Source organism: Theropithecus gelada, chromosome 13, assembly GCF_003255815.1.
Source record: "Theropithecus gelada isolate Dixy chromosome 13, Tgel_1.0, whole genome shotgun sequence".
NCBI classification, from domain to species: domain Eukaryota; kingdom Metazoa; phylum Chordata; class Mammalia; order Primates; family Cercopithecidae; genus Theropithecus; species Theropithecus gelada.
The window spans coordinates 46,804,323-46,831,057 of record NC_037681.1 but is presented as its reverse complement, the minus strand read 5'-3'; the positions used below and the strand labels follow the sequence as shown (position 1 = coordinate 46,831,057).

General features: G+C 53.8%; 2 protein-coding genes across 5 annotated transcripts in view; one reads left to right on the top strand and one right to left on the bottom strand.

Moving 5' to 3' along the window:
* OTOF (otoferlin) overlaps positions 1-16,585 on the top strand; it is a 103,066-nt gene extending 86,481 nt beyond the window's left edge. The window contains exons 28-47 of one of the 4 annotated variants that reach the window (XM_025354062.1): positions 223-384; positions 496-658; positions 1,141-1,271; positions 2,918-2,947; positions 3,347-3,475; positions 5,583-5,649; positions 6,549-6,685; positions 6,818-6,952; positions 7,201-7,338; positions 7,978-8,105; positions 8,210-8,380; positions 9,024-9,184; positions 9,953-10,095; positions 10,488-10,576; positions 11,867-11,965; positions 12,111-12,352; positions 13,109-13,287; positions 13,392-13,492; positions 13,934-14,131; positions 15,573-16,585. In XM_025354062.1, the coding sequence (XP_025209847.1) occupies positions 223-384; positions 496-658; positions 1,141-1,271; positions 2,918-2,947; positions 3,347-3,475; positions 5,583-5,649; positions 6,549-6,685; positions 6,818-6,952; positions 7,201-7,338; positions 7,978-8,105; positions 8,210-8,380; positions 9,024-9,184; positions 9,953-10,095; positions 10,488-10,576; positions 11,867-11,965; positions 12,111-12,352; positions 13,109-13,287; positions 13,392-13,492; positions 13,934-14,114 (2,586 nt within the window). In that variant the 3' untranslated portion in view covers positions 14,115-14,131; positions 15,573-16,585. Of the gene's footprint in view, positions 1-222; positions 385-495; positions 659-1,140; positions 1,272-2,917; positions 2,948-3,346; positions 3,476-5,582; positions 5,650-6,548; positions 6,686-6,817; positions 6,953-7,200; positions 7,339-7,977; positions 8,106-8,209; positions 8,381-9,023; positions 9,185-9,952; positions 10,096-10,487; positions 10,577-11,866; positions 11,966-12,110; positions 12,353-13,108; positions 13,288-13,391; positions 13,493-13,933; positions 14,132-15,572 lie in introns of those variants that run through there. The other 3 variants (XM_025354063.1, XM_025354064.1, XM_025354065.1) reach the window with 3 other exon arrangements.
* Positions 16,586-17,153: 568 nt separating this feature from the next.
* The window catches only part of DRC1 (dynein regulatory complex subunit 1), a 55,457-nt gene continuing 45,875 nt past the window's right edge, over positions 17,154-26,735 (bottom strand). The window contains exons 11-17 of the mRNA XM_025354179.1: positions 25,555-25,667; positions 24,273-24,362; positions 23,557-23,646; positions 20,351-20,580; positions 19,071-19,214; positions 18,628-18,730; positions 17,154-17,406 (exon numbers count right to left, since the gene is read on the bottom strand). Of these exons, the coding sequence (XP_025209964.1) occupies positions 17,350-17,406; positions 18,628-18,730; positions 19,071-19,214; positions 20,351-20,580; positions 23,557-23,646; positions 24,273-24,362; positions 25,555-25,667 (827 nt within the window). The 3' untranslated portion in view covers positions 17,154-17,349. The remainder of the gene's footprint in view (positions 17,407-18,627; positions 18,731-19,070; positions 19,215-20,350; positions 20,581-23,556; positions 23,647-24,272; positions 24,363-25,554; positions 25,668-26,735) is intronic.

The window sequence follows — 26,735 nt, the reverse complement described above, 5'->3', positions numbered from 1 at the left end:
TGTCTGCACCCCTGACTCTGCACCCCTTCTCTGGGCAGCCCCACTCTCATCTCTGGAGGATGCCCCTCCTCTGCTCTCCTGGCCCTGCTCCAGCCCTTTGAAATCTGGGGTGAACTTCTGCCCATGCTACTGCCCAGTTCCTTCTCGGATGGTCCAGCGCCCCTACAGCGGCTCCCTTGACTAAGGGGCTCTCTTCTCTGCACGCCCCTCAACCTCTCCCAGGTGCTGTTCTGGGGCCTACGGGACCTAAAGCGGGTGAACCTGGCCCAGGTGGACCGGCCACGGGTGGACATCGAGTGTGCAGGGAAGGGGGTGCAGTCATCCCTGATCCACAATTATAAGAAGAACCCCAACTTCAACACCCTCGTCAAGTGGTTTGAAGTGGTGAGTGCAGGCCCCGGCGGAGGACGTCCTGTGGCCAGTGTGGTTCCACTCAGCCAGCCGGCTTCCTCTGCCCCTTCTCGGAGGCTCAGGCGCCTGTCACCAACACCCCAGGACCTCCCAGAGAACGAGCTGCTGCACCCGCCCTTGAACATCCGCGTGGTGGACTGCCGGGCCTTCGGTCGCTACACACTGGTGGGCTCCCATGCCGTCAGCTCCCTACGACGCTTCATCTACCGGCCCCCAGACCGCTCGGCCCTCAGCTGGAACACCACGGGTATGGCCACACCCACCCTGCCACCAAGCCTGGCTCCATGCCACCCAGGGAAGGGCTCCAGGTCTCAGTCCAGTCCAAGCTGTGGCCAGAGTTTGCTTCTTGGGTCTGAGGGATGGCACAGAAGAAGGTCCACCCTGGTGGCCAAGGAAGGCTGCCCGGGGCGACCCCAGCTCTACGGCCAGAGAGGGCAGAGCTGGAGACAGCCTGGGAGGGCCTGAGGGCACAAAGTCCCTTGTGCTGGCTCATGGAGAAGACCCAGGCCTCTCTGCCGCCTACCTCCCGCCGGCCTCCACAGCTCCCCCTTCTCTTGGGCTCTCTTCCTCCCTCCCCATGCCCATCTTTCCTCGCTTGACTGCCCTGTCCCCATTTCCCTCAGAAAGTTCCAGAATCAGCTTTAGTTCTCTGCACCTTCCTGCCCCGCCAATCTCACTGTTCCTCTTGCTCCTTCCTCTGCCTGTCTGTCCATCTGTCCATCTGTCCAGTCAGGCTTCTCCGGCGTTGCCGTGTGCTGTGCAATGGGGGCCCCTCCTCTCACTCCACAGGGGAGGTCGTGGTGAACATGGAGCCAGAGGTACCCATCAAGAAACTGGAGACCATGGTGAAGCTGGATGCGGTAAGGCGGGTGGGGTCAGTCCCCCGCTGGCTGGGAACGTGCAACTTCATGTGACACGTCCTGTGAACCAGACTATCTGCCCTGAGAGAGAAGGACACTAAGAACCTCCTTTGGCATGTGACTGTTGGGGGCTGACCTTGATTGTGTGTCCAACCAGCTCCACCTAACACTATCCTGGAATGCACGTGCCTGCGTGCATGTGTGTGTGTAGTGTGTAAATGTGCATGAGTGCGTGCATGTTTGTGGTGTCCATATGTGCATGTGTGCATGTATGTGCATATGCACGTGCATGCGTGTGTGTGGTATGCATGTGTGCGTGTGTGCATGTGTGCATGTGATGTATGTGCATATGTGCGTGCATGTGTGTGTGGTGTGCATATGTGCATGTGTGCATGTGGTGTGCATATGTGCCTGTGTGTGTGCATGTGTGTGGTGTATGTGCATATGCGAGTGTGCGCATGCATGTGGTGTGCACATGTGCATGTATGTGTGTGGTGTGCATAGTGTACACATGTGCATGTATGTGTGCATGTGTGTGGTGTGCGCATGCACATGCCTGTGCATGCATGTAGTGTGTACATATGTGCATGCATGTGGTATGTAAATGTGTATGTGCATGCGTGCATGTGGTGTATGTGCATATATGTGTGCATGCATGCACGTGGTATGCATATGTGCATGTGTGCATATGTGCATATGGTGTATGTGGATATGTGGATGCATGGGTGTAAATGTGCATGTGGCATGCGTGAGTGTGGTATATTTGCATATATGTGCGCCTGTGTGTGTGGTGTGCATATGTGCATGTGTGCATGCATGTGTGTGGTATGTAAATGTGCATGTGTATGTGTGCCTGTGGTGTATGTACATATATGTGTGCACTCGTGTGTGTGGTGTGCATATGTGCATGTGTGTGTGGTGTGTAAATGTGCATGTGTGAATGCATGAGTGTGATGTGTGTGCATATGTGTGTGCATATATGTGTGCATGTGTGCTTGCGGTGTGCATATGTGCATGTACACGTGCATGCATGTGGGTGCATGCATGTGTGTGCGTGCATGTGCACTGGCATGTGGTATGTGTATATGAGAGACAGAGTGAGCCATCACAGTTTATTATAATCACCTGCCGTAATTTTTACTCCAACAAATGACACCATAGGTAATGATTCCTTATGAGATCATCAGTGTCCTTTCCAAAGGGTCCCTGGGTTTTCCATTCCAGCCATTCACAAATGACACTTCCCTGGCCTGGGTCGGAGGAGGATTTCCAGGTGGAAGCTCCTTATTCCTCCTGGCTTTCAGACTAAGACCCTTCATCTGCCAGAGAGAGATCTACCACCTGGGGGTTGGGTGTGGAAGTGGCCTACAAGCTGCAGACCCTACAGGGAAGGGCAGAACATGGGCCAGCCTAGAACACACCCCCTTGTTCCTTTGGCCACCCAAAGAAACATCCTCACTCAGACCCTTTGCAGACTCACCAGTCAGAATGCTATTATTAAAGCAAAGTTGACCTTGAGGGCACAGGGGCTGCCAGCACACAGTAATTTCCATCTCGGCTCCTCCACACGCCCTGTATTGGGCCACTGCCTGCCACTCCAGGCCCCAGTGACTAATTCTGCCCCTGTCTCCTTGGTTCCTCTGCAGACTTCTGAAGCTGTTGTCAAAGTGGATGTGGTGAGTGTGGGGGCCATGCAGGGGCTCTGGGGTGAGAGGGTCCTGTATTGGCAACGGTGTCAGGTCAAAGGGTCCAGCATCAGGGACAGAGCCAGCCCCCGCCCCCGCATGATTGGGCCAGCACATCTCCCCCAAGATGCAGTGAAAAAGAGCTGGGTGAGTGCAGGACTCAGTGCCAGTCCTGCCTGGGCCAGTGGATCACACGGGCAGGTCATGACCCTCTGTGGCCCATGGCACCTCCTCCATTAAACAAGACCCTGCCCCTTGGACATAGGTGGCCCCACAGAGCCTTATGGAGCCCAAGGTTTCCTGCTAGCAGATGACGGAATGGGTGGAGGCCCTCGGGATTGTCCAGGCAGGAGGGGCCCATGTAGGACTCTGGACCTGGCCAACCTACAGGCTGAGGAGGAGAAGGAGAAGAAGAAGAAGAAGAAGGGCACTGCAGAGGAGCCGGAGGAGGAGGAGCCAGATGAGAGTATGCTGGACTGGTGGTCCAAGTACTTTGCCTCCATTGACACCATGAAGGAGGTGAGACCTCGGGCAGGGTGAGGGGGCGACCCCCTCCACACTCAGACCCTCCTGTCCAGCTTCTTTCCCACAGCCCCCGGAGCTGGGTCCCACCTCCATTCATGTGAGCTTGGGATGGCCTTGTCTCACATCCTTGAAATCCTAGCTCAGAACTCACCTTCCAAGATGATGGTCCCATCTGCCTTCCCTGGCTTAGTTTCCTTTTGTCCTCATTGACTCATTCCACAAATGCCTCTTGGGTATATGCGATGAGCCAGGCTCCATACTAGGTGCTATGGGAGCCAAAAGATGCCATACCTGCCCTGATGGGCCCCCGGTTTACTGGGCAAAATAGACATGTAAACAGAGACTTAGAGGACTATGTGATAACAAAGGCAAATCATGGCTTGGGGGAATCAGGGAAGGCGTCCAAGAAGAAGTGACCTTTGTGAAAAAGGAGAAACATGTTCTCAGAGGCCATAAGGGAACAAATGCTTATCAGTAGTCCTTACGACTCTTCTTCATACTGTTTTATTTTACACATCTTGGTCATCGGCACGTGAATGATTCTTCCCCTGTTACACATATGTGGGTTCCATCTGTTGGCCAGATTGCAAGTCCCAGAAAGTGCATTTCTCCACTCTCTTGTTTGTGTCCTCTGCCTGCTGCCTACCTAGCTCAGTGCTCTGACTGGCCACCTGACCAGGAAGGGCACATGCCTGCAGTTGTGTTTCCTCAGTGGGGCTGGAGCTGATCCAGCCACATTCTCTCCCAGGCCCTTTCTGCAGCCTAAGCTGGGCGTGATATTTATTAGAGCACACATTAAGCTGCTGTAGCAAGTTAGAGTGACATAAACAAGACAACAGTTTCTTTCTCACATAGCATCTCAGAGAGTGGGGGTTAGGCTGGTATGGTGGCTCAGTGGTGTCAAGGACTAAGATCCTGACCTCTTGTTTCTGACATCTGTAGAGTTGGAGGTGACTCAACATCATGTTCTAATTCAAGTGCACAGGAAAGGTTAAAGAGGAGAGGAGGCATATGCTTTTCTCTTTCAGGGCCCAATCCAGAAGTTGCGCATATCACTTCCACTCACATTGACCAGAATCTAGTCCCATAGCTACACTTATCTGCAAAGGAGGCTGAGAAATGTAATCTTTAGCAAAGTGACTGTGTGCCCAGCAAAACTTCTAAAAAAGCAGAACAGATCATTGAGGACAACTGGTAGTCTCTTCTCCCACCATCAAATTGGCCAGGCTGGAGCTGCAAAAGGCTGCCTGTTGTCTTGTCTCTACTCCTGCAATTTTCACAGACTGCCACCAGGTGGCGGTGGCGACTTAGTTGAAACCCGGTTTCTAGTTTTCAGTAAGATTTATTCTCGTTTCCAGTAGGGTGGGGTGTGCTGAGTGAAAGAAAATATAGTACATGTTCTTACTGTTATACTTTTCTACATTAAAACAATTTATTAATACCACTAAAAGCAACATTAAAATGCACTGTATTTTTTAAGTAGAAAATGTAAATATTTATTGCAAGGTATTGTTTTTTTTTATTATTATACTTTAAGTTCTAGGGTACATGTGCACAACGTGCAAGTTTGTTACATAGGTACGCATGTGCCATGTTGGTTTGCTGCACCCATTAACTGGTCATTTACAGTGGGTATTTCTCCTAATGTTATCCCTCCTCTAGCCCCCCACCCCCTGACAGGCCCCAGTGTGTGATGTTCCCCTCCCTGTGTCCAAGTGTTCTCATTGTTCAATTCCCTCCCATGAGTGAGAACATGCAGTGTTTGGTTTTCTGTCCTTGTGACAGTTTGCTCAGAATGATGGTTTCCGGCTTCATCCATGTCCCTGCAGAGGACATGAACTCATGCTTTTTTATGGCTGCATAGTATTCCATGGTGTGTATGTGCCACAGATGCATAAACCCCTAAGTACCACTAGTCACATTGTACACCTTATAAACTTCTTTAAATCAACTTAAGCAGAGCACATGGTGGATTTGAAATGCAGTGGGGAAGATTTTCTACTTCTAGTGCATTAAGACTGCTCTGGGTCCACAGTTTGGGGTCAACAGACTCCTCCCCAGGAAACCCACTTTCTCTCCTTTGCATCTCATCTTTTGACAGCAACTTCGACAACAGGAGCCCTCTGGAATTGACTTGGAGGAGAAGGAGGAGGTGGACAACACTGAGGGTGAGCCCTGGAACCTGGAACTCTGCCTCCTCCTCCCTGCCCTGGGTAGCTGGCTCTCCTGCCCACCTCACCACCTGCTTCTCTTTCCCCTCCCGCCAGTCCTCCCAGCCTTAGTAGCCAGGGAAGCAGCATCAGTAGTCTGTGGGCACTGAGCAAGCTAAGGCCCTTGTCTAGGGAGGCTTTTACTCTGACCAGTTCAGCACCCACAGTGATAGACAGACATTTACAGCCACAGAACATCAGAGCTGGAAGGGACCTCAGAGCTCATTCCATCCAGCATTTTCCAGACTCTTTTCCATGAAGAAAATTATGGGTGTTCTAAAAGGAACAAATTAGTTTTGGTCAAATTAGTTTAGGAAAAGCTGATTGAAACAGCTTATTCTGGTGCAGGACTTTTCAGAGCCTTTACTGTGCAAATGTTATTATACATCTCTAAAAGAAAGACACAGTGTAAAATATTTCCCCAGCTTATTGGGTCACAGTACCCTTTCTTCTAAAGCATGCCAGCAGCATCTGCACCTGGTGCTCCACTGCATGCAGTTTGGGAAATGCTAATACAGAGTTATTATTATGGACAAGAAGAGGGAAGCTAGTAAGGAAAGTGAGTGGGGGAGGAACTGAGTGGCAACAGGCCTCCACCCCCAAACCCATGCTCCTTCCTGCCCCTCTCTTCCAAAGGGCATGATGACAGTCTTCAGACACCTACCCAGGCATAAACTCACTGGGGCCCCCAGCACCTCCATGAGGCAGGCATGCTAGGAAGTATTATCTGCATTTGACAGCACATGGACATCCGAGAGTTAAGTTAGTAAAGCAAATTAGCGACAGAGCTGGGTCTCCAATCCAAGCCTTCCTGCTCTGCTCATTTCTGCTCCACCTCCTTTTCTGCTTCTGGCCAGGCCTGAAGGGGTCAATGAAGGGCAAGGAGAAGGCAAGGGCTGCCAAAGAGGAGAAGAGGAAGAAAACCCAGAGCTCTGGCTCTGGCCAGGGGTCTGAGGCCCCTGAGAAGAAGAAACCTAAGATTGATGAGCTTAAGGTGAGAGCCTGGGAGCAGGTCCTTCTAGGGAGTGCGGGGGCGTTGGCGGGGTGGTGGCGGTGATCCTGCAGGTGGGGCAGGATGAAAGCCAGAAACCAAGCAGCCACCCCCTAACGGCCTGGTCTGGCTCAGGTGTACCCTAAAGAGCTGGAGTGCGAGTTCGATAACTTTGAGGACTGGCTGCACACTTTCAACCTGCTTCGGGGCAAGACCGGGGATGACGAGGATGGCTCCACTGAGGAGGAGCGCATTGTGGGACGCTTCAAGGTCAGGCCAGGAGCACGGGCCCAGCCCCTGAGCACACCTCAGCCCTTGCCCCACCACAGGTTCTCCCACTCACCTCCCACCACTGCCCTGGTCACTCCCTCCAGAAGCCCTGGACTTTCCCATGACTCACCAGCTAAAGGGTGAAGGCCCTGCCACATCAGGGTCCAGCCCTCCCGGTGCCATTAGCTACTTCGAATGCCACCCCTGCCAGGCAAACCTACAGCCTGACCCACATTTGTCTTGCCCAGGGCTCCCTCTGCGTGTACAAAGTGCCACTCCCAGAGGACATGTCCCGGGAAGCTGGCTACGACCCCACCTACGGCATGTTCCAGGGCATCCCCAGCAATGACCCCATCAACGTGCTGGTCCGAGTCTATGTGGTCCGGGTGAGACTCCCGTCGCTTCCCCTCCTTGCAAGTCTTTCATCCTCCCATCTGAGAGGGACCAAAGAAGCTGCATACTGGCTGGGTGCACTGGCTCACGCCTGTAATCCCAGCACTTTGGGAGGCCAAGGCAGGAGGATCGCCTGAGGTCAGGAGTTCAAGACCAGCCTGGCCAACATGGTGAAACCCTGTCTCTACCAAAAATACAAAAATTAGCCAGGTGCAGTGGCACACACTTGTAATCCCAGCTACTCAGGAGACTGAGGCAGGAAAATTGCTTGAATCCAGGAGGTGGAGCTTACAGTGAGCCAAGATCACATCATTGCATTCCAACCTGGGAGACAGAGTGAGACTCTGTCTCAAAGAAAAAAAAAAAAAAAAAGAAGAAGCTGCATACTGACAGCCCCAGACTGGGAGGCACCAGGGAAATCATTTGGTCTAGCCTTTATCTTTTCTAGAGGAGGAAATCAAGGCCCAGAGAGGGGTAGCCACTTGCCTAGGGTCACAGAGCAAGCCTCCTGACAGGTCCAGTGTTCCTGCCCCTGCCCTTCACTGTCATAGGACCCTCAGGCAGCCTGGCAGGAGCACTGAATATGAGCAGGGCATGGGAGCCTGCTCAGGCAGCCCTCCTCCCCATCCCAGGCCACGGACCTGCACCCTGCCGACATCAACGGCAAAGCTGACCCCTACATCGCCATCCGGCTAGGCAAGACCGACATCCGCGACAAGGAGAACTACATCTCCAAGCAGCTCAACCCTGTGTTTGGGAAGTAAGGCTTCTTGGTGCCCTCCCCTGCCACACCCCAACTTCTCCAACCCAGACCACCTCTCACCCTAGCCGATCCTTAAACCCTTCTAACTCCACCCCCACCAGGTCCTTTGACATCGAGGCCTCCTTCCCCATGGAATCCATGCTGACGGTGGCTGTATATGACTGGGACCTGGTGGGCACTGATGACCTCATTGGGGAAACCAAGATCGACCTGGAAAACCGCTTCTACAGCAAGCACCGCGCCACCTGCGGCATCGCCCAGACCTACTCCACGTGTGTGGGGTGTGGGGCAGAGGGTGGGGGCAGTGTGCCTGCTTCGCCTCCACTCTAAAATGAGATTCAGATTGTGGTGATTTGAGAAGGTAGAAATATTGTGGTTTCTGTCCCAGGCCAGGCCTCTGCCCCTATAGTCCCTGGGCACAGCCTTCAGGGGACAGGACTGCAGATCCCAAAACAAGGAGAGGGCCAGTGGATTGCAGGACAGGGGAGGCAGGATGAGGAGAGACAAGTGGGCTAGGGAAGGTGGGGGCCAGAAGAGGAGGACAGGAAGAGTCCCCTGGGGATCTGGGCCAGCTCTGCCACTTACAGGCTGTGTGACCCTGGCCAAGTCCCTTCACCTCTCTGGTTTTCAGTTTCCTCAAGGGAGTCTCTGAGGTTCCAGAGGAGTGGGCACAGTGAGGGGATGCAGTGGGGCTAGGCTGGGGACACTGATACGTGGTCGAAGGGCCAAGGCAGGAGGGTTCAGCCTCCAGCAGCCCTAGTGTCTCAGGTGAGCCTGGGGCCCAGGGCAGGAGGAATCAGACTCACTTGCTGATGAGGGCAACAGCCAGCTTTAGAGAACTGGCCACAACCAGCTGTCATCCAGGATGGCTTAGTCCTACCCAGCCCCTCCAAGCCTGTGTGTCCCCTCCCGCAGACACGGCTACAATATCTGGCGGGACCCCATGAAGCCCAGCCAGATCCTGACCCGCCTCTGCAAAGACAGCAAAGTGGACGGCCCCCACTTTGGGCCCCCCGGAAGAGTGAAGGTGGCCAACCGCGTCTTCACCGGGCCCTCTGAGATTGAAGACGAGAACGGTAATGGGGCACTGGAGGGGGATGCAGCCACCTGCCCCCTCTCCAGCAGGTTTCAGAGGCCAGGAGGGGCCCACACTTCCCTGGGGAACCCCACAGCCTAGCCTGGGGTGTCCTCAGCCTAAGCCTGGGCTTAGTGACCCTCTGCTCATCACCCCAGAGCCCCACTCCTGTGCCCCGCCTCTGTGCTTCCACTCCTTCTCCAGGGCAGCCCCACCTGCTTTCTCTCTGTCCAAATCCCAGTGAGGTAGAGAAGCTATCTGCATCCCATTCTGCAGATGAACAAACCAAGATCCTAGTTCCAGTGACTTGCCCAAGGTCATGTGGCTCTTTAGAGGCAGAGCAAGGGCAACGGCCCCGGTCCATCCAGCTCTAATCCTTAAACTCTCCTTACTCCTCTGTCCATGAGGCACGTCCCAGAGAAGCAGAGAATCGGGAGGTGTCCGTGCTGGTATCTGATCACTGTCAGGTGCTGGGACAGGAAGTGGCTTCTCCCCTCCCTGACCCCTCTCTCACAGCCCAGCAGGGCTCTCCAGTCAACTTCCCCAAGCAGAGGACCAAGGGCACAGACCTCTCTTGGCCCTGTGGGGCAGCTGAGACCCTGGGCAAGCCACTTCTCCTTCTATGCCTCAGTTTCCCCAACAGTGAAAAGGAGGTGGGGGAAACAGGTGATGGTGTAGGGGCTTCTTTGTGCTCCTAAATCCCTAGTCCCAGCAAAGGTCTCCTGGTTGTGCTGAGCCATATGTGCAGCTGAGCTGCCTGTACCCACAGGTCAGAGGAAGCCCACGGACGAGCACGTGGCGCTGTCAGCCCTGAGGCACTGGGAGGACATCACCCGCGCAGGCTGCCGCCTGGTGCCAGAGCACGTGGAGACCAGGCCGCTGCTCAACCCCGACAAGCCGGGCATCGAGCAGGTGACACTTGCATGGCCAAGACTGGGGGTCTTGGGTATTGGAGACCAGGGATTCCCAAGCTGAGTCAGTAAAGGTAGAAGCCAGGCCTCATGCTGTCCGCTGCATGCCAGAAAGCCTGGCATGCACCTCCCCACCAAGGCCCCTCAGGGTAACTTGAATGGCAAGTGTCTTTGCTTTGAGTGAGAATTACATCAGCTCAGGCAGAGACCTAGGTTGTCTCCCTCAGAAGCTGTGATTGGCTATTGGTGACATCATAGGAATTCCTGGCATCCAAAGATGGAAACTGATGAACTGGGTCCTTGACAGAACAAAGGTTAGGAGGGAGAGGAGAGCTGATCTTCCTGGGCAGAGGGAGAAGACCCTAGGAGATCTGCCACAACCCTCTTCCTCAGGGCCGCCTGGAGCTGTGGGTGGACATGTTCCCCATGGACATGCCAGCCCCTGGGACGCCTCTGGACATCTCCCCTCGGAAGCCCAAGAAGTGAGCGGCTCAGGGCCCAATGCTACTCCCTCCCGGCCCACCCCATCACTTCCCACCACGGCCCAACCCTTCCTGTGGGAGGCTCAGGCCCAGATGGCCTTGGCCAGTTGGCATCTCTGGGGCCTGGGTGTGGCCACTGGGCCTTATAGGGGAGAAACTGATCAACCAATCAATAGAGTTTAGGGCCTGCCCTGGAGAGTCCCCATGCGCTAAGGCAGGACAATGCCTTCCACCCTGCGTCAGTGAGGGAGATGAGCCCTACACAGCACGCTCCGGTGCACTGCATCTGCGTGGTCGATGCACCCATACACATGCATCTCATGCACACACACACACGCACAGCATAGCACTCCCGTGGGCACTCACACACATGCCCACACTGACGCACTCCTTCACAACACACAGAACCCCTGGGTCGTCCTCACATCCAGGCTAGTGTGATGTTCCGCCGAGTTTTCTTGAAGTGCCTGCCAGTGACGTATGCAGGAGTGAGTGCCTGGAAGAGGCAGGAGGTGGTGGCGTGAAAAGAACGCAGGTTTCCCATCCGTAAAGCGGCAGATTCGAGTCCAGCTGCCAGACAGTGACTGGATTCAGGGCCGGCTTCAGGGATGGAGGAAGCCACACAGGGTCCCACTCTTGTTTCCATTCTCCTATGTTGCCATCTTGAAATTCTTTGTGACAAGTGGCCCTGCATTTCCATTTGGCGCTGGCCCCGGCAAATCATGCAGCCAATTCTGCCAGGAATGTCCTGGAAACCTGAGGCCATGAGTCGGCTGTTCAGGGCCTGTCATTAGGGGGCACCCAACCCGCTGGGCCACTCTGGGCTCGCAGCCCTGTCTGCAATCCCAGGAGAGCCAGGCTCGGATCAATTTTTAGTGAATGACTCAGCCTCACTGTTAATAATTGAAATGAACTACATCATTCATAATGACAATTAAACCTTGAGGGGAAAATCCTCTTTGGGGACAAGGACATACAGCTTCCATGGGCTTCCATTGCTGGCTACTGGGCTTAAATGCAGACTTCTCTTGGAACTAGCATCTGAGAGAGAGGGTGGCTTCCCGCCCCCTGCCCCACGCCACCCCCACCGCCCACAGCCATGTGCCTGGTGGGCCCTCTCACTCATGCCTCTGCTTCCCCCACCCCGAACCACTCTAGCCCCAGCCTGGCCCAGGCCCCGTGCTGACCCCAAGTCTCCAGGGCTCCTCTCTACCTGCCCCATCCCAGCCCTGGCACCCTGGCATAACCCCCACCCGGGTCTGCTAACCAGCTCTCTCTCCCTGGGCCCAGGTACGAGCTGCGGGTCATCATCTGGAACACGGATGAGGTGGTCTTGGAGGACGACGACTTCTTCACAGGGGAGAAGTCCAGTGACATCTTCGTGAGGGGGTGAGTGAGCAGTCCCTGCATGAGAGGGACTGAGCCGGGCAGGCCCTGCTTCCCGGGGGGCAGGAAAGGAGGCAGAGGGAAGGTGGCTGTGGGTGGGAGAGGTCCCACTGGCCTGGCTGCAGGTCTGGAGATGTGGCGCCCACAGGTGGCTGAAGGGCCAGCAGGAGGACAAGCAGGACACAGACGTCCACTACCACTCCCTCACTGGCGAGGGCAACTTCAACTGGCGCTACCTGTTCCCCTTCGACTACCTGGCAGCGGAGGAGAGGATCGTCATCTCCAAGAAGGAGTCCATGTTCTCCTGGGATGAGACCGAGTACAAGATCCCCGCGCGGCTCACCCTGCAGATCTGGGATGCGGACCACTTCTCTGCCGACGACTTCCTGGGTGCATAGCAGGGCAGGGATTGGGGCTCAGAATCCAGAACTGAGGAGGGGCAGGGGCTGGGGAGGCAAGGACAGGGAGAGCCCCGCCCTGGGGGGACAAGGACAGGGAGAGCCCCGCCCTGGGGGGACAAGGACAGGGAGAGCCCCGCCCTGGGTGGACAAGGACAGGGAGAGCCCCGCCCTGGGCGGACAAGGCGTTATTGCTTCCGGCCCGTCAGAGCCAGGGATGTCTGACGGGGTTCCGCCCCCAAGGACCCACCTAACCGTCCCCAGGCAGATGTCCTTAGTATCATAACCAGGCTGACCACAAGCTTTGGACACACCAAGGAGGGGGCAGTCAGTGCTGATGGGGGAGGGGAGAGGCTCCCTAAGGGAGTCGGGAAACCTCCCTGGGCCTCAGGTTGCTTCTCTGTAAAGCAGGGATTCCCCCTAAAACTCTAATCTGCATCTGCAAGCTTGTGGGATTAGCAGGACTTTGATAGAATGGATGTGTGGCAGGGAGTGGCAGGGGAGACCCCAGGAGAGACCCCCTGGGGTGAAAGAAGGACCTGAGTAAAGCGTGGGGGCTGGGGCTGCCCAGCAAGCCCACGAGGACACCTGCATTGAGGCCAGTTGCTGGGAGTGAGGCAGGAGGATGAGATTTGGGCTCCTGGAGGTCTGCACTCAGCAACCAAGGGAACGAGGAGCCCAGACCCCCACTCCCACCCCACCCCACCCCAGCCCTGTTCACTCAGCGCTGACACTGAGGTCGCCACAGGGGCCATTGAGCTGGACCTGAACCGGTTCCCGCGGGGTGCAAAGACAGCCAAGCAGTGCACCATGGAGATGGCCACTGGTGAGGTGGACGTGCCCCTGGTGTCCATCTTCAAGCAAAAGCGCGTCAAAGGCTGGTGGCCCCTCCTGGCCCGCAATGAGAACGATGAGTTTGAGCTCACGGTGCGCACCCCCTCCTGCTCGGGCAGTAGGCAGGGCTGGGCCCAGCTGGGGTGCCAAGGGCCCAGCACGTGACTTGGACGCTGGGACCTGTCTGTCCTCTGCAGGGTAAGGTGGAAGCTGAGTTGCATTTACTGACAGCAGAGGAGGCAGAGAAGAACCCAGTGGGCCTGGCCCGCAATGAACCTGACCCCCTAGAGAAACCCAAGTGAGTGCCCTGCCTGCCCAGCCCCTCCCCACTCTGGTTCTTGGAGGCACTGGAACAGGAAGGAGACACTCCTCAGACACCCCATCTCTTCCTGGGCCACAGCCTCATTACAGGGGAGCCTCCTCCCTGCTCTCTGCTGGCCCTGAATCCCACAACATCCCTTTGAACCAGAGGATGGGCTAGGAGTACTGGAGAGCAGGACCTTTCCTGGGAAAGGCCCCATTTAGCAGAGATAAACTACGCTCTTCCCTTCCTAGCTTTTGCAGAAGAGCCAGCTCCAGTGGTGGCCTCTGGGGCTTCGGCCAGCCTTGATGGCCAGAGGGATGCCTAGAACTGCACACACAGCCCAGGGCAGCTTCCCTCTTGGTCAGGGCCCCTCGCTACACCCAACCCCTTCTCCTCCCTGTCCCTCCTCTGCACTCTCTACCCTTCATGCTCCAGCCGGCCCGACACAAGCTTCATCTGGTTCCTGAACCCTCTCAAGTCGGCTCGCTACTTCTTATGGCACACGTATCGCTGGCTGCTCCTCAAACTGCTGCTGCTCCTGCTGCTGCTCCTCCTCCTCGCCCTGTTCCTCTACTCTGTGCCTGGCTACCTGGTCAAGAAGATCCTCGGGGCCTGAGCCCAGCGGCCTCCTGGGTCTGATACTTCTCACTTCTTCCTCTGGACCAAGGGCTAGGCAGGCGCGCGCACACACACACACATACATGCACACATCCACAAACACAAATATGCATACATATACGCACACATGCACACACGTGCCACACACAAGTGCATACACATGCACTCAAGCACACACAGGCACACACTTAAGCCCACACAAACATGCACAGCAACTTTCAAGTTTTCATGACAGAATAGACTCTCAGAACTAGAAATGACTATTTTACACTTTCCCATATTAAGCCAGAGAGGTGAAGTAGCTTGCTCAAGGTCACCCAGCAAATTAGGGTAGAGCCAGGACTCAAGCCAAGGTTTCCAAATTGCCCATCCTGTGTTCTTTGCACACCACCTCTGCTCCCAGCCACGTTTCTCCCAGACTCTAGTCCAATTTCATTGGCAGAAAGAAGCTGAGCTATGGACAGAGAAAAGGGAAGGGTGTGGCCAGGGTTAGCCAACAGGTCTGGAAATGGCTCTCACCAGTGTGTGACCTCCCAGTCCAGGGCTGTTTTCTGCCCTTCGGAATCATAGTTCCATTCAGCTCAAACATTTCATAGCCACCATGGCCTGAACACCCACTGCAGGTGCTTAGAGCTCCCCAGGCACTGGCTCACTGTGCCATTGCACCAACCCCAGGAGGTAGGTACTGCTTGTAACCCCATTTTATACATGAAGAAACCGAGGTTGATAGAGGTGCCTAACTGACCTGTGAAAACCATTCAAAACCAGGTGCTCTGCACCCAAGCCCCAGCTGTGTGTCCCCACCAATACTGAGCTCAGCTCTGGGGCTGCACACCATGTCCTCTGGGAGGCAGTAGTTTGAAAAGGCATATTCAGTACTTTCACTCTATCTTGACATTTTACCAAACCTATTGTTTTCATAACACAAACGACAGATAGGCTGGCTAGGTGCTTCTCGGCTGGCAGGCTCTGCAGAAGGTGGAGTGGGTCTGCACCCTGACAGTGGGAAGGTCGGTGAGGGCGGCTTGCGCCCCACAGGGGCCGCTCAGAACCTCAGCAGGGCCCGGTGGGAACAGCCGTTTACGTCCATCAGAAAGAAGAGGTTGTGAAACACCGGTCTCACGAGGACATGGGGCAGCACATAGAACAAGCTAACCGCAGGAGCTTGCTAACCATGAGAACTGCCTGCAGGGCCAAGGCTGCCCCATGCTGCAAGTAGTTCCCATCGAGGCCTTGGGAGCAGATTCTGGCTCCAAAGGTCCTACAGAGAGGATAGAGTTTTGTAAGCAGCAAGTCGGGTACTTAGAAATGGGTTCAAACCCTGCCTCCAGCATTCACTGCTTTTGGGGCTGAGGCCATGACAGGGCTTTTGGGAGTCCAGAAGGACAGAGGATGGGGTGTGCTGGGAGGCAGCTCCTGCCCACTGGCTGACCGGCTCCTCTCTTCCACTTCCCAGCCGGCCCGACACGGCCTTCGTCTGGTTCCTCAACCCTCTCAAGTCCATCAAGTACCTCATCTGCACCCGGTACAAGTGGCTCATCATCAAGATTGTGCTGGCGCTGCTGGGGCTGCTCATGTTGGGCCTCTTCCTCTACAGCCTCCCTGGCTACATGGTCAAAAAGCTCCTTGGGGCATGAAGGCCGCCAGCTCCCGCTAGCCACTCCCTGGCCCTGCCACATTTCCTTGCAGTGGCTTGGACTCTTTCCCATCTCCCCTGGGCAGCCTGAGGAGCCCAGTGTCCACTCTTCATGCCTTGGGCCCAGAGCCTGCCTCCTGCTTGTGGGGCCGCCTGTCCTCACTGCCCCAGGCTGTGGCTTGCCCAATCCTGCCCCTCTGACCCCTGCCTGTGGGCTGGGGAGCCTTGGATGGGGTGGGAACCTGGAATGGGTCTATCTTGCCCCATCTGGCTGAGGCACCGCCCTTCCTCAGGCCCAGGCTCCAGAGGAAGCCTCCTGAAACTTTCCCCAGGTCTTCCAAGTACAGGATTGAAGCTTTAGTGAAATTAACCAGGGACCATGGGTCAGTACCCAGGGCCTTGAAAAGAATGAACGAGCAAAAGGTATCCCCACCGTGTCCCCTTCAGATAGCACTGGTCTTTGATCCACAACAGGGGCCAGACCCTGTCCACAAGTCCCAGGGTGGCTGTGCTGTCACTGCTGGGCTCCACTTGGTTCCTCTCGCTTCCCAGGGCGTCGCCTGTCCTGCCCGTGCATTTCCATAGCTTCCAGAGCTCCCTCTGCCCCAGCCAGTGCCCCCAAGCCCAGCTGAGGAGCTGTCAGGAGCAGCAGAGGGGACTCCCCATCCTGGGCACACCCTGCCCTCCCACCCCTGCCCCCCTTGCCCTTCCAGCCCTTTCAGCTGCAGCTGGGAGCTGGCCCATCAAGTGCTGCCCCTGCCTGTGTCTGGGTTTCTGTTGGCTGTTTTTCTTGAGTGGTGATTTTTCTCTAAATAAAAGAAGTCAAGCACTGAGCTGACAGGTCTGCACTGGCCAAGTCGAGAGGAGGAGCCGCAGGTGCGGGACAGAGGCAGCAGTTCTCTAGGCTGGTGGATTCCGCACCAGCAGGGCTCCCGGGGCCTTTCCCCTTCAAGTGGCCTCTGGTGGCCCAGGGTTCAAAGCAGATCTCGGGCACAGGGCTGCCCACCCAGGCTGCCCACAGGAGGAGTCTTACACTATACCCCAAAGGTTACACCAGCCTGGGCCCAGGGGCCCCCAAAGCACCAAAAGAATCCTTCAGGTCTGGGGCCAGTCTGAAGACTGAAGACTCCACAAGGGCCCAAAAGCTCCAGCCGCCACCCATGGAAACCAGCTTCCCCTGAAAGCAAGAAAGGAGCCCCACGCCACTGGCCTCGACCTCTGACTCACTCCACAATCTCAGCCTGGGGCAAAGTCCCCTCATGACACAGAGGTAGGGGCAAGGGCCTGGTCTTGCTAGACCTGCCCTCTTTAAAGAGATTCAGTCACAACTTTTAAAAGGCTTAATCATAGTGCAGGACACAGGTAACTCCTCTGGCTCCTTATTTCAATAGGATTCAGCCACAACTTTTAAAAGGCTTTAATCATAATGTAGGACACAGGTAACTCCTCTGGCTCCTTATTTCGACAGGCTATAAAGACAGCCCTGGAAAATCCAGAGAGCCGGCCCAGGTGCGTCCCAGTGGGTGATATGAGCTGGCTCCCGCATAGACACCAGCATCAGACCAGCCCTAACACATCAGCCTTTGGAGTTCCAGCTCTATTTTGTGGGTACCCGCAACACCTGAGTGGGAGGAACTTGCAGTTCAGAGTTGATCTGGAAAAGGAAGGGTGAAGGTCATTAAATTTTCCCCAGGGCCCTCCTTCCTTTGCCACCCCTGCGAGCCACGCTGGCTCTCCCATGGGCCTCCGAAGCCCTGCATGCATCTCCTCTCCCAAGCTGAGAGACGCTGAGCACCCACAGGCTGCCTTCCTGCAGGAGACACGCCTGAGCCTTCTTGCTCAGCTTCTGCTCCAGCTGTGACCTCTGGTAGCGTTCTTCATCTCCCACCCATCCATTCTCTGCAATCTTCCCCTTTCCTCTCTCCATGCACCCATGCCATCCCCAGTCTAGCCTGCGCCACCTCTTCCTCCCCAAGCCTCTTGTACACAGTAGCATCTGTGGAAGCAGGAACCATACTGTCCAGAATGTCTGGGTCCTGTCACAGGCCAAGGGTCATTATGAGGCCAAGGCTCACTACAACATCCCCCTTTCAGCTGTTGCCTGGGACCTGGGACTGTGCTGGGGCCACACAGCCCCTGTGGCTGGACTTGGAGCTGGCCTCAGTCACCTCACACGTGTGCAACTAACAGCTGTGTCATGACCTTCCTGGCTTACAGCCCCAGCCGCAGGCACCTCCACCACAGAGCAGGAAATGTTAGCAATGGAATTTTTCCTTCCTCCTCTTGCCAGGCCATGGGGAAGTTGCCCACAACTATTGTGGGGGTGGGCACAGATGGGGGCCAGGGAATATCTGCCCCAGCAGAGCCTCCTCCCTCATGTGAGGATGACCCTCCAGTCATATCCCAGGCAGGGAACCCGGGCTGGCAGGTGGAAAGAGCCCAGGCTCTGGATGAGTTGCAAACTCTCCAAGTTGTGATTGTCCTTTCTGTGAAATGAGGAGCATCGTTTCCGCCCTGTCCACCTCACACAGCGGGTGTGAGGATGGAAGAAAGCACAGCTGGAGGCTCTGTAGCTGGGGAGCTGTTCCTGGCTGTGGCACTGCTTCACACAGAGTGGTCCCAGCAGGCCACTGGCACCAGAAACCAGGGTATCAAACAGACACTGTCACACCTGAGCTCACCTGGAGGAGACTTCAGGCAAGATCTACTCCTTTAGCCAGTAATTGTCTCAAGGTGTCACTGTTGATTTTTTACATCACGTCGCAAAGCTCCCTTGCCTCTGGGCGGGAGGGGACTCCTCATTCCCTAATCCCAGTGCCAGTCCCCCCGCCCCACCCATCTCCTGCCACCCCTCGTTGGAAGGCCCGCTGCCCACCTTGGAGTTCAGATACTGCTGCAGCAGCGCCTGCAGCTCTGTGTTCTGCTGCTCCAGAGAACTGTTTTCCAGCAGCAGCTTGGCCCTCTGGGTCAGGACAATGCTTTGGACAAAAAAATCAGTTAGAGGCTCACTGAATCCTCCATCCTCTGCCAAGTAGGGGCCAGGGTCTTGGTGTTTCTGCTTTGGCTGCAGGTGGAGGGAGACTCCAGAAGCTATACGCTTCACCCAGCCGCCAGGTGAGCCAGGTTAGCAGGAACAGAACAGGCAGGCCAGGGCCCAAGAGCCAACCGCCCCACATGATCCACCGACACAGGAATTGCCAAGGGCAGCTCTTCCCTCCCAGGTTCGGTGGGACAGGGGGGCAGCAAACACGGCTGCTCCCAGCAACCGTTCCTCACCTGCCCACCAGCACCCTCCTGCTCCATGACATGCACACTTACTGGTACTTCTCCAAGGCTGTGTAGAGGGCATCCCAGAGGTTCTGCTTGGAGGAAGGGATTACCGTGGTCAGGGCCTGCCAGTACTCTGAGTCCTTGGAGTTGTTGCGCATATTCTTCTGCACTCTTGGCGGGGCCCGCGAGTCCCTGAAGGCCAACAACACTGTGACTGTCATGTCCATTGGGTACTACCCAGGCCCCCAAGCAGTGCCAGTCACAGGCCTACTGCTTTCCCACCTGTCACCTTCCCACTCAGCAGTCCAAGTTTATTAGATGGTGGCAGGTTCTCAGAAAGGACACAGTTTATTAGATGGTGGCAGGTTCTCAGAAAGGACACATGCTTATCATCAGCGTTCCTGCCTCGGTACCACCGGTACCTTCGTGAGGGCATGATCAGTGCTTCATCCACCCCTCTCTCTCCCAGTCAGTTTACCTCACTGCTTTACAGCTCATTGCTGTGCCCGTCTCTTGCACCAGCGCATCCAAAACAGTACTGGAATTCAGTCATGGCCTCTCCATCCCGCCATGACAGCCTTTATCTGGAGGATCCCCACCTCCCACCTGGACAAGCCTCCTGATGTTCTCCCTGTATCTGGCTTCGCCCCTTCCCTGCCGCCACAATGATCTCTCTAAAATACAAGGCTAATCATGGCTCTTCAGCTGCTTCAAATCCTTTTCTGGCTCCCACCACCAACGGGTAAAGACAAAGATCTTGGGCACATTGGGCAAGGCTCTCCAACACCTGGCTGGCTCCCCACCCACCAGTGCCACCTCCCAGGCCCTTGACCCTCCAGCCAGACCTCCTGTGATGATTCTTGAACAGACCAGACCTTCCCCATGCTGCCATTTCCTGAAATGCCCTTACCTCCATTTTATCTGCCTGGGAACACCCAGTTCCGGTGCCATTTCCTCCCAAAACCCTCTCTGATGTGCCAAATGGAAATGGCCACTTCCTCCTCTGAACAACGGTGCACCTTGAATGTGCTTTGACCATTGCTCTGATCACAAGGCAGTGTCCCCACAGTGCTTACACATGGCAGCCTTCAATGCATGTCTGCTGAATGAATGATGAGTGAAAAAAGCACAAATCACCACTACGCCCTATTGCTTTCCTGACTCTGTCCAGTGATTGGTTGCCCTAGCCTGCCTTCGGATAGCCCTGTCCTTAGTCCTTGTATCTTGCCCAGCACACTCTTCTCCACTCACTGACTCTGCCTGGCTCCCCAGCCCACCCAGCTCCCCTGGCTCTGGTCTCAGGCAAGCCTTCCAGCCCCGCAGCCCACCTAGGCTTCTTCAGACCCATGACAAAGGCCTCCAGAATCTTGAGGACATCATTGGGGTGGATGTCCCAGGGGGAGGGTGGGGTCTCCTCCTCTTCCTCCTTCTCCCCTTCCACCAGGCTTTCTTCCTTTGCTCCCTCCATCTCCGTCTGCTCTGCCAGCTCCAATTCTGACCCCATGCTTGTCTCCTCCATGCTCGCCTTCTCCATGCTCGCCTGACTGCAGGACTTGATCTGGAGAAAGATGCAAGGACAACTGTGGGCTGGGGACACATGAGCATGAGCATGGAGAGAGAGGCAGGGAGAAGAAAAACCAGAAAAGTTTACGGAAAGTGACAGAAAGCTTTCCCAGGGAGACATTTACACAGGGATAGAAACAGGAGAAAGCGTGGGGAGAAGGGGGATGGGATGGGGAGAGGCACTAGGAGGCTATGAGACAATGGAAAGGTTCTGTTTCTAAATCCGGTCTCCTAGGTGCTCATCTTATTGACATTCATAAAACTTACATGTTATAAATTTCCTTTTGAATCATAATGCAAATTAAATTTTTGTTTTAATTGTTAAATTTAAAAGGTCGTCCTCCTTCTCCTATCTTGCAGTTCATGCAATTGACCTCCCACAGGCAAATGAATGCTATCAAGTTGCCTATGGTTCCTTCCAAGGAAATAGTATCTCTACGTAATGTCTATATATAAATACATGTGCATACCTTTCCATATATACTTCTCCTTTTCGTTTTGACATCAATGATACTATACTACACATGGAGTTCTGTAGTTTGCTTTTTCACATACCAGTAAACCTTAGATATCTTTTCATGTGAATACATAAAGAACTTTGGTTTTTCCCACAGTTTTATAGTACCCCATCATGTAGATGTACCACATATTATTAAATAGATTCCTCAACGATGGACATTTAGGTTGTTTTGAATCTTCTGCCATTTCAAACAATGCTACAGTGAATCAGCGACAATAAATACACCATTTCAACTGTACTGAGATATATCTAGAGAATAAAATCCTAGAAGAAGAATTTCAGAGGCCAAGATGGGCAGATCATTTGAGGTCAGGAGTTTGAGACCAGCCTGGCCAACATGGTGAAACCACATCTCCACTAAAAATACAAAAATTAGCCGGGCATGGTGGCAGGTGCCTGTAATCAATCCCAGCTACTGGGGAGGCTGAGGCAGGAGAATGGCTTGAACCTGGGAGATGGAGGTTGTAGTGAGCCAAGATCATGCTACTGCACTCCAGCTTGGGCAACAGAGCAAGACTGTGTCGCCAAAAAAAAGAAAAAAGAGAAGAAGAAGAATTTCAGAGCAAAGTGTATATAGTTTTGTAATTGATACTGCCAAACTGTCCTCAATGGAGGTTACAATTTATACTCCTACCAGTAACTTATGAGTATACATGTTTTCTACACCTCAGTCATCACTGTTATACTTGCTGTGTTATCAAGTTTTTTTTTTTTTTTTTGGCCAACATAACAGGTTGGCAAAATGGAATTCAGGCATTTTAATTTGCATTTCTCTTATTACACGGAAGGCTGATTATATTTTCATATGTTTAAGAGTTACCTGTATTGCCTCTTCTAGGAGTTGTTCATTCATATTTGTTATCTGTTCCTTGAGTTCTTGGTCTTTTTCTTATTGATTTCTGAGAGCTCTTTATATATTAAGGAAATGAGGCCTTAACTATGATACAAGTTGAAAATATTTCTCTGCAACTTGTCATTCATCTCTTAACTTTGCTTATGATGATTTTTGCCCTACAGAATTGTTTTTAAATTCTGGCATCAAATATAGCTTTTATTCCCTTTATGGCTTTGGCTTTATGGTTTTGTCCATTCTGCCAACTCTTTTTTTTTTTTCTCTTTTTTTTTTCTTAGAGACAGTGTCTCACACTCTGTCACCCAGGCTGAAGTGCAGTGGTGCAATCATAGCTCACTGCAGCCTCAACTTCATCATGGCTCACTGCAGCCTCAACCTCCTGGGCTAAATTGAGCCTCCCAAGTAGCTGGAACTATAGGCATGAGCCACTGCGCCTAGCCCAGCCAACTCTTTTTAGAGGCATGTTAGGATACTCAGCTTTGGGCTAGCAGTACTAAAAACATTTTTCATTCACATTTTTCTTTTTCTTTTTTTTTTTTTTGAGATGGAGTCTCGCTCTGTTGCCCATGCCAGAGTGCAGTGGCACGATCTCAGCTCACTGCAATCTCTGCCTCCCGGGTTCATGCCATTCTCCTGCCTCAGTGTCCTGAGTAGCTGGGACTACAGGCGCCCGCCACCATGCCGTGCTAATTTTTTTGTACTTTTAGTAGAGACAGGGTTTCACCGTGTTAGCCAGGATGGTCTCGATCTCCTGACCTCGTGATCTGCCCGCCTCGGCCTCCCAAAGTGCTGCGATTACAGGCTTGAGCCACCACGCCTGGCCCACATTTTTCATTTTTAAATTAAAACGTTATACAACTTTTAATATGGCAATTTCTTTAAAATAGTTAATATTTGATTCACCTTCTGAAATCAATTACAATCAATATATGTAGGACAAATGGGCCCTGCCTTGTGGGAAAGTGTTAAGGATCAAAATATTCAGAACCAGGTGGGCTCTGCTCTTACAGTGGCTGAGACCTGGTTGTGAGGGAGAGTGCAGGAAAAGATTCCTTGGGCCTCAGTGTAAGAACAGCATCTCACCCCCAAGCCATTCTTCCCTTTACAAAGAGACAAATTGATAAACAATAAGGAAAATGCTAAGTTAGCTATACCTGACATAAAAGCACTGCTGTGTCTCCGGAAGTACTACTCAAAGGCAGTACCATGCTCTGGGGGCTTTGGGAGAATTGAAAATGCAGGGACATGGGTGAAGCTGGAAACCATCATTCTCAGCAAACGACCACAAGATGAGAAAACCAAACACCGCATGTTCTCATTCATACGTGGGAGTTGAATAATGAGAACACATGGACACAGGGAGGGGAACATCACACACCGGGGCCTGTCAGTGGGTTGGGGGCTAGGGGAGGGATAACATTAGGAGAAATACCTAATGTAGGTGGTGGGTTGATGGGTGCAGCAAACCACTAGGGCATGTGTATACCTATGTAACAAACCTGCATGTTCTGCACATGTATCCCAGAACTTAAAGTATAATTAAATAAATAAATGAATAAATAAATAAAATGCTTTCTTCTCTTTGCACCTTGCCTTACCTGGAGACTGGAAGATAAACGGTGAGCTCGATATTTAAGGAAGAAGTTCACCAGTTTATACAAGTCATCTTCACTTTCAATTCCAAGGGCCTGGGGCAAAAAACAGGATGGTTGCTCAAACACCCCATCAAAGAGGCCACGGGCTTGGGCAGCTGATGGATGCTCAGCTCCTAAGAGCAGGAGGCTTGGCTTGTGGAGGGCATTCATCCAACGCTGGGAAGCGACTGTGAACTTGGGGACACACACATCAGAACACACAGAAACAATGCTCATAGAGCCAGGAACTGCTCCATATGGATCCCTGGCTGTGAGGGTACCAAGTGGGGCTGCACCAGATCTGAGTTTGGGGGTGTCGGGGAGACCAGATCTGAGTTTGGGGGTGTTGGGGAGACCAGATCTGGGTTTGGGGGTGTAGGGGAGACCAGATCTGAGTTTGGGGGTGTCGGGGAGACCAGATCTGAGTTTGGGGGTGTCGGGGAGAACCTACAACCTGAGAGGAAGATGCTAGTAGAGGAAGGGGCAGGGGTGGGAGACACGGCAGCGAGTCTGAGGCCAATGTGTTGTGTGGAGAGCAGGTTAAGGGAAGGATGTGACAGGGAGCAGGGGAAGCCCCGGGAGACCCTCATCCACTGCCAGGGTTGAGGCAATGGCAGGGCCATCTGAGAACACAGCTGGCTTCAGCCCTGCCCGTGTCCTCCCAGCCCCGTGGGACTCACGGAGAAGATGGCGTCCAGCCTCAGCAGATAGCATTCATTCTGCTCCAGGGGCAGGAGAAGGCTCAGCAGCTTGCTCTCTATGAGGAACCCCTGGGGAGAAGGAAGAAGGCATCTCCTGTCGGGGAAATGATTCAGGAGCGAGCTCCAGGGTCTGCAGCTGCCCTCTGTGTAACACTCCAGAGACCATGCCATGCAGCAGACACACAGGGATGGGAGCCAGCAGTGGGCACCAGCAAAGCCTTCTCAGGGTGCCCATCAGCACCCCCCTCCCCAGGGAGCAAGGCCAGGGACAAGCAAGGCCAGGGACAAAGCCCATCCTCATCACAGACTTAGCTTTTCCCACCCAGAAGGGCACCAAACCACCTCACCCACAAGCCAGTGGGCAAACTCCTGAGGCCCCCACCACAGTCCAAAGCTGACCCAGTCACAGGCTCCTGCTTCACTCATAGTCTTGTCCCCAAATATCTACAGAACACAGCAGCAGGCCAGGGAGGCACGGAGGGCAGTGGGCACCCCAAACCAAAACACGGCACACATGTGGTGGAGGGGAGAGGGCGGCTGAGCAGACACGGTGCCTGCTCTGAGCTGGGATGCCTGGGGGAGGGCTCCATGGGGAGGTGGTCTCTGCATCCAGCTGCAGGTTGAGAGGGCAGAACCTGCCACCTGACCCCTTCAGCAGCAGCTGCCCTCAGTGGCAGGAGCCAGCCAAAGGCAACTGCCCCCACTATCCCAAAAGAACACCCACTTCAGAACCGTAAGATCCAAACCAACACTGCCCATGTTTGATCAAAACCCGACTTCCAGCTGAACCAGCTCAATACAGCTTTTATTCTAAGTCTAACCATATTTGCTAACACACAATGCAAACATCCAAATCCTAACATACCCAGAGTAACCCCCAACACGAGCCCCTGAGAAGGGCCATGTCAGTATGGCCACGTCACTTAGCAAGTTGGTTCATGGAGGTGAGCTGGTGCCACTTCTGTCTCAGAAGCAGCATCATTTTAAGCTGGCAGGAGCCCTCCAGCTGGCCTGAACTGTGCCATGCTGACCAACCAGGGTTAGACTCATTTTCCAGCTGGGCCAGCTCAGAGGCAAGCCCTCTGTGAACTGGCCCTGAAGTCCAGGGGCCACCCCAACTCTGCTCCTCAGGCCCCAACCCTGGGCTTGGCCAGGGGAGGACTGGCCCACTCCTGACTCCAGGCTAGCACTGGCCCAGCAGAGGTCTCAGAAGCTGCACACCCCCGTGAGTCCCTCTGCTGCAGCCCCTGCCTGGCCTTACCGACTCGTCACACAGGAGCATCAGGATCTTCTTGGTAGTTTTTTCAGAAATTTGCTTCGGCAGGTCCAGGTAGGACTCTGGTTCCAAGGCGGCCTCTTCTGCCTCCTCCTCTTCTGCAGACGGGTCAGGGGGAGGAGAGAGAGAAAGAAAAAGAAGAAGATTTCTGGACCTAGCTGACTCTGAGAAACAGTCAGATGGCTTTCTTTGAAAAAATGTACCTCTCAAAAAGCCTCTGTGAGGCATTCTCACAGTCTCTTTATGATGAAAAAAGCCTATTACGTAGGGGGAAGGAGGGCTAGGGGATCGGAATCAGAGACTACCTGGAGAACTCGGCCATTCCCAGCCAGCCTGTAATGCCCTACTTTTCCAAAATGCATCTGCCTGGAAACATCATACTCAAAATCCAGCCATGAACCAGGGAGTGGGAGGGAGAGTGTGAGACTATTTATTCTTATTTCAGAGATGATCTAGCAAGTGGTTCTAAGGTTTCTAAACCTGCGACAGATTAGATAGAAGCAGCCAACTCAAAGCAGGGGCGGGTGGCTGTGCACATTCACAGATAAATTTTTTTTTTTTGAGACGGAGACTTGCTCTGTCGCCCAGGCTGGAATGCAGTGGCGCAATCTCAGCTCACTGCAACCTCTGCCTCCCAGGTTCAAGTGATTCTCCTGCCTCAGCCTCCCGAGTAGCTGGGATTACAGATGCCTGCCGTGACACCAGCTAATTTTTGTGTTTTTAGTAGAGACAGGGTTTCACCATGTTGGTCAGGCTGGTCTCGAATTCCTGACCTCATGATCCTCCCATCTTGGCCTCCCAAAATGCTGGGATTACAGATGTGAGCCATTGCGCTCAGCCTATTTTTATTTTTTTTATTATTATTATTATTATTATTATATTATTATTATTGAGATAGAAGCTCACTCTGTTGTTCAACCTGGAGTGCAGTGGTGCAATCTTGGCTCACTACAAACTCCACCTCCTGGGTTCAAGCGATTCTCCTGCCTCAGCCTCCCGAGTAGCCGGGATTACAGGCGCACGCCATGACCGGCTAATTTTTTGTATTTTTAGTACAGATGGGGCTTTGCCATGTTGGCCAGGCTGGTCTCGAATTCCTGACCTCAGATGATCCGCCTGCCTTGGCCTCCCAAAGTGCTGGGATTACAGGGGTGAGAAATCCTATA